This window comes from Orcinus orca, chromosome 10 (assembly GCF_937001465.1).
Source record: "Orcinus orca chromosome 10, mOrcOrc1.1, whole genome shotgun sequence".
Classification (NCBI taxonomy): domain Eukaryota; kingdom Metazoa; phylum Chordata; class Mammalia; order Artiodactyla; family Delphinidae; genus Orcinus; species Orcinus orca.
Window position 1 is genome coordinate 23639224 of NC_064568.1, and position 13030 is coordinate 23652253.

Sequence of the window (13030 nt, forward strand, 5' to 3'; positions counted from 1 at the left end):
CTCCTTCCTTTACTTACTCTAGCCATTCCTTTAAAATCACAACCATCTCTGCCTTTGGCTGATTCCACTGTCAGGTGGCAGGAAATGAAAGATCAGATACAGATCAAACGAAGGCTCTGAAAGGGCCTGGACTCAGCGTTGCCACACTTGTTTATTAAGGGGTTCTGAGAAAACTGTTCAAAGTACCGCTGTGGACATCATTTTCTCTCTGAACTCTGGGAACCAGGCCGATGACGTCATCCCGGCCAGCCTGCAGCACGGAAGATGCGTTCTCCATGTCGTAATCTGAGCAGAACTGGACTTGAGCGCTGCGTTTTGTTGTTTAGATGGCCAAACAGCTGCTCACCGGAGGGGAAACAGTTCTCACAGCAGGACCCTTTCTTGAAGGCAGGGGCTGTCTGTGATTCATGGACTCTCTCTGCCAAGTTCCAACAGAAAGCTGCGCGTCTGGTCATAAGCACCAAGAAAGATGAAACCTCCCAGACTGATGGCTGCCATTCGAGGGAAGACACCTGCAAATAATCTTTGGGGGGGGAGGGAGGAGGAAAGATTTTTTTTAATTTTCTGTGTGTAACAAAGGTTAAATTCCAACACCCACAGCTTGCTCCACTCAACACACCACGCTCGTTAAACCCCACACAGCACTTAGAATGTGTCTGTCTTCCCTTTCAGAATGGGCACTAAATTACATTCCCGAGTAGACTTGAAGCTGCAGCCCAGCTGCTTGTTGGCTAAGGCAGCTGAATGCAAACAGCTTACTTGTGAGCACCCACAGTTAAGTCCAGCAATTAGTCAAGACACGGTAACTCTGTCCCCACGACAGTTCTGTTAAGACTGTCACACCATTTTTGCTTTCAAGAGATGATGAAATCGACTTTTTTTTATAGAGAAGTCAAAGGGCTGAATCCCAGGGAAGGCTGGAGGGCAGCAACCCGCCACCCTCTCCCCGGAAGCCTGAGGCGGGCCCTGGCTGTTGGGGAAGATTTCCCGACGACTCTGCCGCTCCTCCCAGTGACTCACTCCGTCCCATTTTGTCCTTAGGGACCCACAAAGGTGATGCGGCGCGAGGAGTCGAATCTCCATGGATTCCCGGTTTCCCCTCTAAGAAAGGCGAGTGGGTTCCAGCTGGGAGGGGAGCAGCACCTCATTACAGGTTCCGGCCCCAAGCCCTACAGAGAGCCAGTTACCATCAAAGTTGCAACTTTGGAAGAAGCAAAGAAATGCAAAGTAAAAGAACAATGCTACTGGGGACGTGAAGTGGGCGGTCATTCTTTAAAACCCTCCCAGAGCGATGCACAGGTATTTGTTCAAAGATGGTCATTGTGGTGGTGCTGATAAGAGAAAAACTGCAAAGAGTCTACTCCCTGGTTACACAGATGCTGCTACAGCTGTGCCGCTGAATAAGGCCGTCCATAGGGACCAACACGGAACGTATACAACATAGGTTCTAAAAGAAGTCAAGTCCCAAAGCTGTATGTGTAATGTGACTGCATGTTGGACAAACACGGCGGAGATGCATCCTCATTTCTCTGGGGAGCAAGGGGTACAGGAGACTTCCCTTGCCTGTGTTTCTGTAGCAATTGAACCTTTTTTACCAAGAGTATCACTTGTGTAAGCAGAGAACAAAATTACAAAATCAGAACTAGTGGATTGACCTTAACTAAAAAGACTTAGGGTCGGATCCAGGGAAGAAAGCTGAAAACATGGAGGTTATGCCAGCAGTAGCCTGTGTAGCCTTGAAAGTCTGGGGAATCTCCATGCTCAGCTAAAGGGAGGCATAGCAAGAAAGGGACAGGAAGGAAACCCCCGTGGCCTAGTTCACAGCCGCCTGGCTGGCTCCTTTGTGACGGCCGGGAGAGGCCAGCCTGACTGCCCGGTGTGTAGCCCTCAGGACTTCTGAGGAAAACGGACTCGAGAGTGTTTCTAAGGGGCCCATAGTTTAGTTAGCTAACTAAGGATTTAAATCGTCAAGTAAAATACTACACGAAATGAGAACCTCTTTTTCTTGTCTATGTGAAAATTCTATAGAAGACCAAAATACACTTGGAAGGAAAAAAGTTGTTCAGCCCAGCATCATGCAAGGTGTTTTTGCATGAGGTGGTCCCTAAATTACTGCTTTGAGGCCACTGTGTCCTTCTGGCCCGGGAAAGAAATTCATCTCCCTGCCCCCATCCTACAAAGAGAAGTGCTGCAAGTGGGGGTCAGCAGGGGCTGAGCTGTGGAAACCACGCTGGCCACAGAACTCTCCCTCCCTGCCTTGTTTCTACAACCAGTGTCTCATTCCTCTCCCCGCTGCTAATGAGCTCAGCTGCTCCACGCGAGGGGCAGATGGAAGCAGTTGATGGATTCACTAGATGACAACTGTCTGTTAACATCATTAGAGTAATTTGTACAGTGAGGGCCCCAACCAAACGCAGACGCGAAGACTGGAACAGAGCAGGGCTGCACTGGAAGGACCGCACGAGGAAGAGATGACAAACGTCAGGCGCTCAGCAGAGGGCCGGGCGCCACTTGGGGGGACACAGGGCAGCAGCGGTGAGGACATAAAGGGCACAGGAGAGAAAAACAAAAGGCCAGGTGATGAGCCGAAGAAAGGGAGGAAGGAGTAACGCTGGATAAACAGGCTTCCCATCTGCTTTCGGGCTGTTGGGCTCGGTGAGCGTGCGGTATTTTTATTTCAGAGAAACCCGGTTGCCTGAGGGCACGTCTTCCAAATCGGTGCCAGAACGTGGTCCCTCCCCGTGTGAACCAACACGGGGAGACCCAAGTGTCACCACTTTAATTTACGCCGACGGCTCAGCACCAGCCCGTTGCAGGTGGGGAGGCGGCTTGAATCCTCTGTTAAACCCGGCAGGTGTGTCTCCGGGCCACCAGGAACCCACAGGGGCTCTGCATGGAAAACCGACAGAGAAGGCGGCTGGGGAAGCCTAGGACCACTGCTCAGAAGAGCTGAGCGCGTTTGCAGGAGGCTTTGTTTGTTTGCTTCTCTTTACAGTTCTCTGGTCCAATTACTTGTTGTCTTTTATCACATTAACAGGAAGCTAATGAACGCTGTCATTAGCTGCCTGAAATACTCTGCTAAGGACCACACTGGGCATACTAATGAGAGCCCAAGACTTTAGAAGCTTCTGGAAGATTGGCAAAAATCCAGATTACCTTTTCAAGGCTGACAGCGGGGACAGGAATAGGCCCTCAGCATGGTGATGACACCCTTCCTCTGCCTTTAATTCTGGCACTGCCTGGTTAGATAACACCCAGTAACACCAACACTGGGACGGGAAAGGTTTAGTTTCAATCATCTACTCAAGGAAATTCCTTGTCCACAAGTTTTTGAGGCCACGGTCCTGCCGACTATGCCATCCCCGATATCACCACTTTTTCGAGAAAGGCGGACAGGCTGCGGCTCCACAAAGACTCCACAGGGCTAAAGTCAAGGGCCTAGCTGTGACCAGTAGTTGCCACAGACTCTAAGAACTATATCGAAACATATATGAGTGAAGTTTAGCAGTCTGACTCTATGACCTAAAACATCTACTGCATGCAATACCTCTGTGTGGCCCAGTCACTATGTGAAGCCCTAAGAATCTTTTCCCTGCTACTTCAGAGCTTTTTTTTTTTTTTTCCTCTCACACCATTTCACTGTGTAAGGAGGATCCTGTGTCAAAATCAAAGTGCCTCAGCTCTGAGCAACCAGATTCCTACTTACTTATAATCTATTAGCCATAAATCACTGACTCAGGACATACAAACTACCACCCTGCCCTCCAAGGCTCAGTTACTCCTTTCTGGTAAACCCAGCCCCTGTCTCCAAATCCTCTGTCCTTCAGGCAAGCAGCAGCCATTGAGAGCTGGCACTTTTATTGAACGTTACCTGTTTTGAATAGAGGATGGGGCTTGTTAACTCCTGCAAAATACCCTTGCATGCGGCCTGACCAACCTGCCCCATGTTCCCCAGACTGTCCACGAGCTGCAATAAAACCTGCCAAATGGACACAAAACTAGAGTCAAATAAATGATTGACACAGCACCAGGACGAGGAGGTGGCACCGCCGTGGCTATGCTGTTTCACACCTGCCCTGTCACTAGGCTCCCTTCAACCGTCCCCTACAGGAGGCTGCCGCTTTGCTCTCTCAGCAAAATCCCTGGTAGATGATTCCAGAGAGAATCGTGATTTCATCTACCTGTTACAGATCCCAACCTTTAGACAGGTTTACATGCTGTAAAAGCAATGCTGAAATAGCATTTTGAACAGACCTTTGCGGATGTCGCAGAGCAGTGAGCTGCAAGGGAGGTGTCAGGCTCTATGCTACGTTAAAAGTGATAACTATTAAGAGTTAAAAGTGCCCCAAACCACAAACGCTTTCTTCTAACAATGCTTTCCTCGTCACTTGCGTCCTGCCTTACACAACTGGACGCCGGCTTTCTCAGTGATGCAATCCAGAACCTGGCAGAGGCCACAGAGGTGGATGCCATCTAACACTGAGATGGGAATCACCCACTACGACACTGCGTCAACTCGACTGTGCAATATCATCTCACGTAAGCAACATCAAACGTAACGTTTTGTACGATAAAAGTAAATGATACCCCAACCAGGGCAAGCAAAAAAGGAAGGGTGGGTGTTCTCCCGATGCTGGGCTAAAGGAGAAGGAGGGTGGACGGCGACGGCGGCGGGGCCTCCCTTCCCAGCCTTACCCCGACAGCCCCCGTGTCCGCCAGACACCATGCAGGGCAGAGAGGACGTTCCCACTTGCAGGGCTGGAGCCGGCCTGCATGGAAAGACAAAAGAGAAGCCATCACCTCACGGAACTCCCCAACCAACTTGCAGCGGGCTCTAGATACCCTCAGATGCACGGCTCCCCACCACCCTCCTGTAGGACACAGTTCCAGATAGACTGGGGGGTCTCCCGGGAATCAGGACCTCTGGATCTCACTAGACGAGAAGCCCTCACACTTGAACCCACAAGCAAGCACTGAGTTGGCCCATTTCCCACCAGAAGTAGCTTGTCTAGGTTCCTTCTCTCACTGTCAGCCTATGAGCAGAGCTTAACCCAGATAATTCACATACTACTATTGAACAGGAAAGATACTGAAAGCAGTATTAACTCATCTGAGGAGGATGGGGAATAATCAGTGTGAATGGTAATGATTATGAAACTTATCTAAGTGGCTAATGAACACACTTAATCAAGAATACTGTGTTCAATTTAAAACAGGCTTTGCCCTATCAAGCTACGTACTACAAGTCTGCCCTTATTTGTTCCACGTTTCCACAAGGGTATGACTTTTTAGGTTTCATTGTTTTGGTCCAGGTATATGTATGCCTTTCCCTGTAGCCTCGGTCCAGGGTTTTAAAAACAATTTTACTTAACGACCTTTTTTAACAATTCTGAAAAATGTCCTAAGTCATCTGGTGAAGGCTTAATAAGCCTTCACTCTTATAAGTTCAGAGCCTCATGCTTGCTGCATGGCATGAAGCAGGCCAACGCTCTGAGCCTCGGGTCTGTCCCCAGTAAAAACAGAGATTCTCTGAAAATCATATCACCAGGCAGAGGCCCTACCGGCCCTCCCTGTTCACATAATACAGGTGAAAATGACTGCAAAAAGGTAAAATGCTACCCAGACATCAGTCACAGCGATTCCTGTGGATATTGCTTTGTCCAAAGGCAGTTTCATTAGTGAAACTATAGGCAGCAGAAGGCTGCTAACTATAGGTGTTATGCCACTTTTGTTCACTTTATAAACATGTAAGCCCTAAGTGCTAACAGATACAAGCATCTGTTGTGTCTACATTACATTATTTTACCACTTACCTTTGCCAACATGATTCTGGTTTTTGCCACGTCCAGAGGCGTGGTGACTGCAGCTGCAAATCCACCTGTGCATATAAAAATACCCAACACACAAGTGAGGTCCTGTTTACTGCATTACACGGTATTTTCTCATTTTTATTTTGTAATTAATTTCTCATAACTCTGCCAGAAATACTGCTTTATCGTTACGTCCACCTGATTGAATCAAGACTAGGAAGCACACATGCAAAATCTTTACCCACACACTCCCCTGCTTTGTAGTGATGTCTGACTGCATATAGAAGAGGTGACGGGATAATGTTTTATACCTGCAAGTTAAAAAACAAGGCCCCACAATGTAGCTTGCTCTTTTGTGAAGCAGCAGACAAACCTGTGTACACAGGGGTGTGTCGTGGTCAGACTCCCACTCGGAGAGGCATGCTGTGCCCCATGAGTCTCGGGGGGTCCATGCCTTCCATGGGCCCATCTTCTCTAATCTGACTCCAAAATGCTGCTGTCGTTTCTGCTCTGAGGCAAAACCGGCAAACAGACACGGGTATCAGTGTGGGAATTTTTCATGTAAGTGGTTGGCTTCTTACGGTTAAAAGAGTATAAATGTTTCTGTATTTGCAGGCTTCTGATCAACAGGCCAGTTAGGGTAACAAGATTTCTAAACTCGCTTCCATATCTTGTTAGAGTCAGTTTCGATTCAAGCCTGCATTCTTCCTTACCTGCTTCTTTCCTAACTTTTCTCTCCTGTCCTCTTTATTTAAATGCCATGAGTGCCAAACTGATTTTTTTTAAATCCACATATTTTAAACGGGTCCATATCTACAGACAGAGGAATTGGAGGACTACTTTTTTAACAGAAATCACAGTATATGGTACCATTATTTTATTTAATACGATACAAAGACATATCGTAAACCCCAAAAGGCCCAAAGGAGATAGAAATAATGAGCCCAAAAGGGCTTTCTAAAGATTCAGCTTCCGTGAGCCAGGGTGAAATCAGCAGTTTTCTAAGAGCTCAACAGAACGTGTGTGAAGGATGCTTCAGAAATAGCACACTTCTCCCTCTAAGTTTTGCGGCGTGTGGACAAGGAGGTCATTTGATCTCTGCCCAATATCTTTCTAAAATATGTTGCTGAAATAAGATCATTAAACTGAACCTCCTCCATTGGGTAACATTTATTATGATGCTGACTTCTTGAGAGATGCACCCAGAATGACACCAATCTTAGGGCTAACGAGTAAAAACCATAAACATGTATACTGGAGTCCCTTTTATTTTAGCCACCTTTGAGTTATGAATATGTGAAACACTTTCCTCCCAATTCAAAAGTTGTCTGAAATTCAGAGACCTGCTAAACTGCAAGTATTTTAAAATTTTGTGGACCCAGTCCTGAAATACTACTCTTACTTTTTTTTAACCACTTACTCTGCCATAGAGGAGGTGGGACTCAAAAGTCGTGTGTACCTTGGCTCCAAAAGTAATGCTGTTTCACCACATGATGACTTTGATATATGAATAAGACAAATCCAAATGTATCCAGTTGTTAAAATCCAGAAGTGCATACACGATTTTCCTACTTGAAAATCTTTACAAACTGACCTGAACCAACTAAAAATTGACAAGGACGTCATCTGTCCCCTGTCTGACCACTCAGGCTCTCACACGTCACCTGTGTTGAAAAGTATTTGTTTTCTACTAAGTTTGGATACCGTAAATCGAACTTATTTGGGCCATTAGCAAAAGTTCACCATTCCTCTACTGTAGATGCCTGCCAATATTCTCCCAGTGATTTGTTTCATGAAAGTAATAAGAAGAAAAGTTAGACAAAAATGCATATGCTAAAATAGGTCCTACTTTTATTACCACGATGGAAACTTTATTTTATGCAAGTTATTAATAAGACGATTTAAATGTCTTCAAATATCAAAGACTGCTTTAATTCACAGACCTCACAATGTTTTTTATGAGGCTGTAAGAAGGACTTGTGAAGATCACGTAATAGAGTAACTGGTCATGATGGGGAGGGGAGCTGTATTTTCAGTTAAAATGTAGTTATTTTCTGCATTTTACTTAAGGGAAATGTAAACCGCTGGTAATAAATACAAGGAACATGCTAACATTAGACAGGAAATAGTTATTTGGTACAGCGACTGCAGGCTACTTTAGTGCTCAAATCACATGTGAAACAATTTTCTATGGGTTCCACTAGAGTTGGGTTTTTACTGAATGTTAGGCTAACTGCTTTCAAGAACCAGATTCAGGGGAAACTAGACTTTTACAGCGAAACTACATCTCACGTGTCCTCAGGGAAGAAATGCAAGTTCTTCGCCTTCTCCAGACAAAGGGGCCGCCTTCCTACGAGAGTTATGGAGCTGTCACCTCCAACAGCAGCTGTGAATGTGGTGGGAGCAGTAGTGGGCGGCACTGCCACGCACTGTCCGCCCAGGGGCTCCCCTCCCCAGATGAGCCGGGAGCAGGAAAAGCAGCTCCACCGACGAGCTCCAAACAAGCGTCCAGACTTGGACTGCTTCAACAACAGCAACGGCAAAAAACGTGTTTTCCTTTGTGTTTTAAAGACTGCATCAAGCCCTGTCATTTGTTACCCAAACAATCCTCAACCGTATTCTAGAGTTTCAAGCCATGGCGGGAGAGATCTCTCTCTCTCCTTCTCTCTTAGAGAACGTAAGTTAAGTGTTCATTACAGGAAACTAATCAAAGGACGTTAGAACAGCAGATATCCCTACAGTAGCAGATATCCCTATAGTAGCAGATGTCATAATTATTAAGACTGAATGATGGTTTTATGTTTGGAGGTTAACTTGAAGTAGGGAAGTTGGCAAAGTCCGTTTCCCCACCCCCGATCTAACCCCTGACCAGAAGCCAAGGGAATTTCTGAGCATGACGAGCCATCAACACCTCCAATCTCAAGGGACATTGTTGGACATTTGTGCCAAGTGGTTTATAAAGCAAGCATGGCACCGAAGAGTGCCAAGGATGGCCAGAGAGTGGTTCGTCTACAATGATGCAACCAGGTTAAACTTGGAAAAGCACACAGGGATGAGAAATCGGATTTCTGGTTTATAGGGCAAGTTTTATCACTGCCTCTGTGGCCATGTAAGGCAAAAACGTCTGAAAGTACAGCCGGTAAGCATGTCAGATCTTAGGGGCTGCCCAAGATGACTAGTCATTAGTCATTTCTCTATACTGCGCAGTGCACAATCTTGCAGCAAATTCTTACAGAATGTTGCTTTCTCACAATCTGAAATATTTTCCAATTACGTTTATCTTTCAGAAAGGTTTTAAAAGAGTAACCTTGTTCCTCAGGATCAACATTTGTACCAACTAAAATTTCAAAACAAAAGGGATATAAACACGAAATCTATTTATTTTACTTTATCTTTTGTTAAATACATGTACATGTACTGACAATGGATTTTCTGCAGACCTTAGGCAAATTCCTATCAGAACCTCAGCTAAAAAATAATTGTCTTGGAGTAGTTTTTAAATCTACACCCTACAAGAGGTGATGATTACGTATAGTAACTTTATTATTAATGTGTTATTTTTTTCTATGCAATTAAGAATATGAATTACTGTGATGATGACAGCTTTTCATTTCCTGGGTGCTGGTTGTTTTTATTGAAATGAACTCCGTAGACGCAGTTCTAATGCACATTATCGCACCTATCCCAGCAACAACTCCTTAACAGAGGGAGGGTTGCTTCTGCATTACAGGTAAGGAAACGGGTGCTCAATAAGGCCCCAAAGTCTCGTTCCTTAGTTGGGGATAGAACAGAGGTTTGACAGCCGTATGATTCAGACAGGTCAGCCAGCACTGGATCCTGAGGCTCTCTGGGCGAATCCCTTCCCTGCCCCGCATCCCAGCTTCCCCACTGTCCCTGGAGGGCAGTGTGGCTTGCTGCACTCCTCATCCTCAGGGGGGCCACCGGAATGGAAAGAGCCTGGCCCACAGGATCCCGCCAAACAGTGGGGGTCTGATACCAAGTTTCTCCCCGGCTCCCACCCCCTGACTAAACTAAGTACTTAGTGCCTATTACACAGCATTATTCAGAAAAAGGAATTGTAATGAACGCACGTGTCCTTAATAGGAACAATGCATATTTGCAAGCGAATCTTTGAATTAGCTACTTAAGGGAAGGGACCAGAGAATATATATATTTGTTTCAACACTCAGACGTTTTATAGTATGTTAACTTTAAGAACCGGCCTTCCTTATCCAGGATGACTCAATTTCCAGAATGCTCACTTTGTGCCCAGGACCCAGAAGGGAGTCCACAGAAACACACATTTCTTAGGGACTGGGGAGTAAAGACTCCTGACCACTGGCAAATGAATCAAGACCACGTCCCCATTTAACACAGCTAATGACTATGGATCATGTGGAAACAATTACCCGTCATAAGCAATCTGAGCTGGCTTCATATCTAGAGGCAAGAGTCTTATTTTGGATTATCAATTCTATAAGTCAGATGGGTCCAATTATTAATTATAAAATGTATGTTTTCTGTTTTCCTAATCACTACAACTAAAAACCCACCCAATGACCATTAAACAAATTGGAAACGAATTATTTTCTACTAAGGTTGGTATCCTAAGCCCGCATATCTGTCAGTTTACTGGCTTCACATCAAAACCAGCAGTTTACAATTTTCTGGCAAATTTCCGTTTCAATTTATTTGAACCATAATTCTCACTCACCTTTATTTGCAACAAAATGTATTTCTCTTTTAGACTGTTACACCTTTTACTTTTTAACTTCTTTCCAGTTTCTGAGTTCTCACTAAAACCTCACTGGAAAATGCATATGACCAAGTGATGGATAGACATTGCATAGTGTCACTCTGCTCTTTGTTTAATGTCTAGAAAATGCCCAGATGTTTAGATCTCCATATTTTCTACACCGCGCAGTTTAGCCTTTGGTAAGTTGTGGAGCAGCCTCCGCTCTCCTGACACCAGTTAATCTACGGCGCTGTCAAACATGTCACATGGACCGTGAATCATTGCCTTCTGCAAAAATCGCCTAACCCCCCCAAGAAGTGCTCAAGGCAGACAGCTGCACCCACAGCCAGTCTCTTCCCACAGAGGCCTTGCTAAATCACCTTTAAGGTAATCCAAGGGCCTGAGTGAAGGCTTTAATAAAAAGAAAAAATTTGTCAAAAACAAATTGGCTGTCTTTCAGGCAGACACCTTTTTAGCAGTTTTTTTTTTTTTTCCTAAGACACTCTCTTTTCTCAAACAACTACTGGGACTCTCTTCTTCCAAACAATCTGGAATTTCTGAAGAATGTTGTTTTTGCACAGTTAATATTTTCACATTTTTCTCCCCCTCTTTGGTCTTTCCCAGTATAATATAATCCTTTGCACCTGCAAATGCTCCACAGACTGCTGACTGCCAAGAATCCACCACATGATCCTGCCTCCAGGACCAGAGGGCCTGTGTTTAAGGAGAAAGAAAAATACAAGTTATTAAATATTTGAATTTATCGGAACCTCCCGTGGGTTAGCTCTGGGGATGGGAACTTAAGTGAGAAGCTATTTTGGTGGCATTCCTCACTGATGACATAAGTGATTTTCCCAAGGACTTAACTGCATTCTAAAATAAGTCAAAGAAACGAGGGTGACAGCTACATTAGAGTGCCCAAAGGAAACCATTTTCAGGGAATATGTGTGATAGACACATACATATACACACATTTACATACACGTATAAAAATAAAGGTGTATCTTTAAGACAAGGTAACATTTTAAATATTTCCCATATAATTCTAAACATATAAATACCATAATTCACAAATTAGGCCAGAGCAGTGTATACCAAATTCCAGTTCTTTTTTCAATCTTTACCCATGCTGTACATGTTTGAAGGATGCTAATTCTATTACTGAACCACGTAAAGTTCGTCAAAATGCTTTTCGCCCTGTTTTTGTAATACGTTGAGGATTACACAAATAAATACTCGTGCTGAGTTTCAAACAAGGCAAAATGATGGCAGAGACGTGGTGCCTTGCTTGTTGAGAGTTTATGATTTAGTAGAAAATAAAATACAGTCATATCAAATGGTGAAGAGCGCTGAGTCAGGCCCTGGTCTAATCTCTGACCATACATCAAAACCCACAGTCCTCACAACAACCCTGAGAGTTGGGTCCTGTTATTATCCTTCTTTTACCCAGGCTTTCTAACAGGAGAGCCTGCACTCTTTATTTTTGTTTTTAGCTTTATTGAGGTATAACTGATATCCAATAAACTACACGTATTTAAAGTACGTGATCTGGTAACTTTTGATAGACATAAATGTGAAATCATCACCATAATTAAGACAGTGAACATATCCATCACCCCAAAAAAGTTTCGGGTCCCCTTGTCATCCCCCTTTCCTGCCCTTCCTTACCAACCCCTAAACAATCTGATCGGTCACTCTACATTCGTTTGCCTTTTCTAGAATTTTATATAACTGTAATTATACATTAATTTTTTTAACTCGAATTCTTTCCTTCAGAATTTCTGTATGATTCATTCATGTTAGTGTGGATATCAATAGTTCACCCCTTTTTAATTGCTAAGTAATATTCCATTGTATCATTATTTGTTTATATACTTGCCTATTGACAGACATTTGGGATTTTTCCAGTTTTTGGCTATTACAAATAAAGCTGCTATGAACATTTATATTCATGTTTTCGTATGGACACAGGCCTTCATTTCTCTTGGGAAAATACCTAGAAGTGAAATAGCTGGACCACATGGCAGGTATATGGATGTATACTTTTTAAGAAACTACCATGTATAACTGATTCACTTTGTTATAAAGCAGAAACTAACACACCATTGTAAAGCAATTATACCCCAATAAAGATGTTAAAAAAAAAAAAAGAAAGAAACTACCAAATTGTTTTAGAAAGTGGTCGTATTTTACATTTAGACCAGTTCCAGTTTCTTTACATCCTTTCCCACACCTGGTATTGTATTTTAAAAATTTAACCATTTTAATTGGTATGCAGTAGCATTTCATTGTGGTTTTAATATGTATTTCCCTAATGACTAATGATGCTGAGCTCCTTTTCATGTACTTTTTTACCATCCAGAATATATTTTCTTTAGTGAAGTGTCTGTTCAAAAGTTTTGCACGTTTTCATCGGGTTGTCTGCTTTTGTAATTATTGAGTTTTACAGTTCTTTATATAGTCCAGCTATAGGTCACCTGCAATT

General features: G+C 43.8%; 1 protein-coding gene across 6 annotated transcripts in view; it reads right to left on the reverse strand.

Moving 5' to 3' along the window:
* Nucleotides 1-132: 132 nt before the first annotated feature.
* The window catches only part of SLC25A26 (solute carrier family 25 member 26), a 138209-nt gene continuing 125311 nt past the window's right edge, over nt 133-13030 (reverse strand). For 5 of the 6 annotated variants that reach the window (XM_033424790.2, XM_004267998.4, XM_033424792.2 and 2 more), the window contains 4 exons: nt 11190-11259; nt 5814-5878; nt 4696-4769; nt 133-523 (listed from right to left, as the gene is read on the reverse strand). In XM_033424790.2, the coding sequence (XP_033280681.1) occupies nt 406-523; nt 4696-4769; nt 5814-5878; nt 11190-11259 (327 nt within the window). In that variant the 3' untranslated portion in view covers nt 133-405. Of the gene's footprint in view, nt 524-3156; nt 3270-4695; nt 4770-5813; nt 5879-11189; nt 11260-13030 lie in introns of all 6 variants that reach the window. The other variant, XR_004482363.2, reaches the window with a different exon arrangement.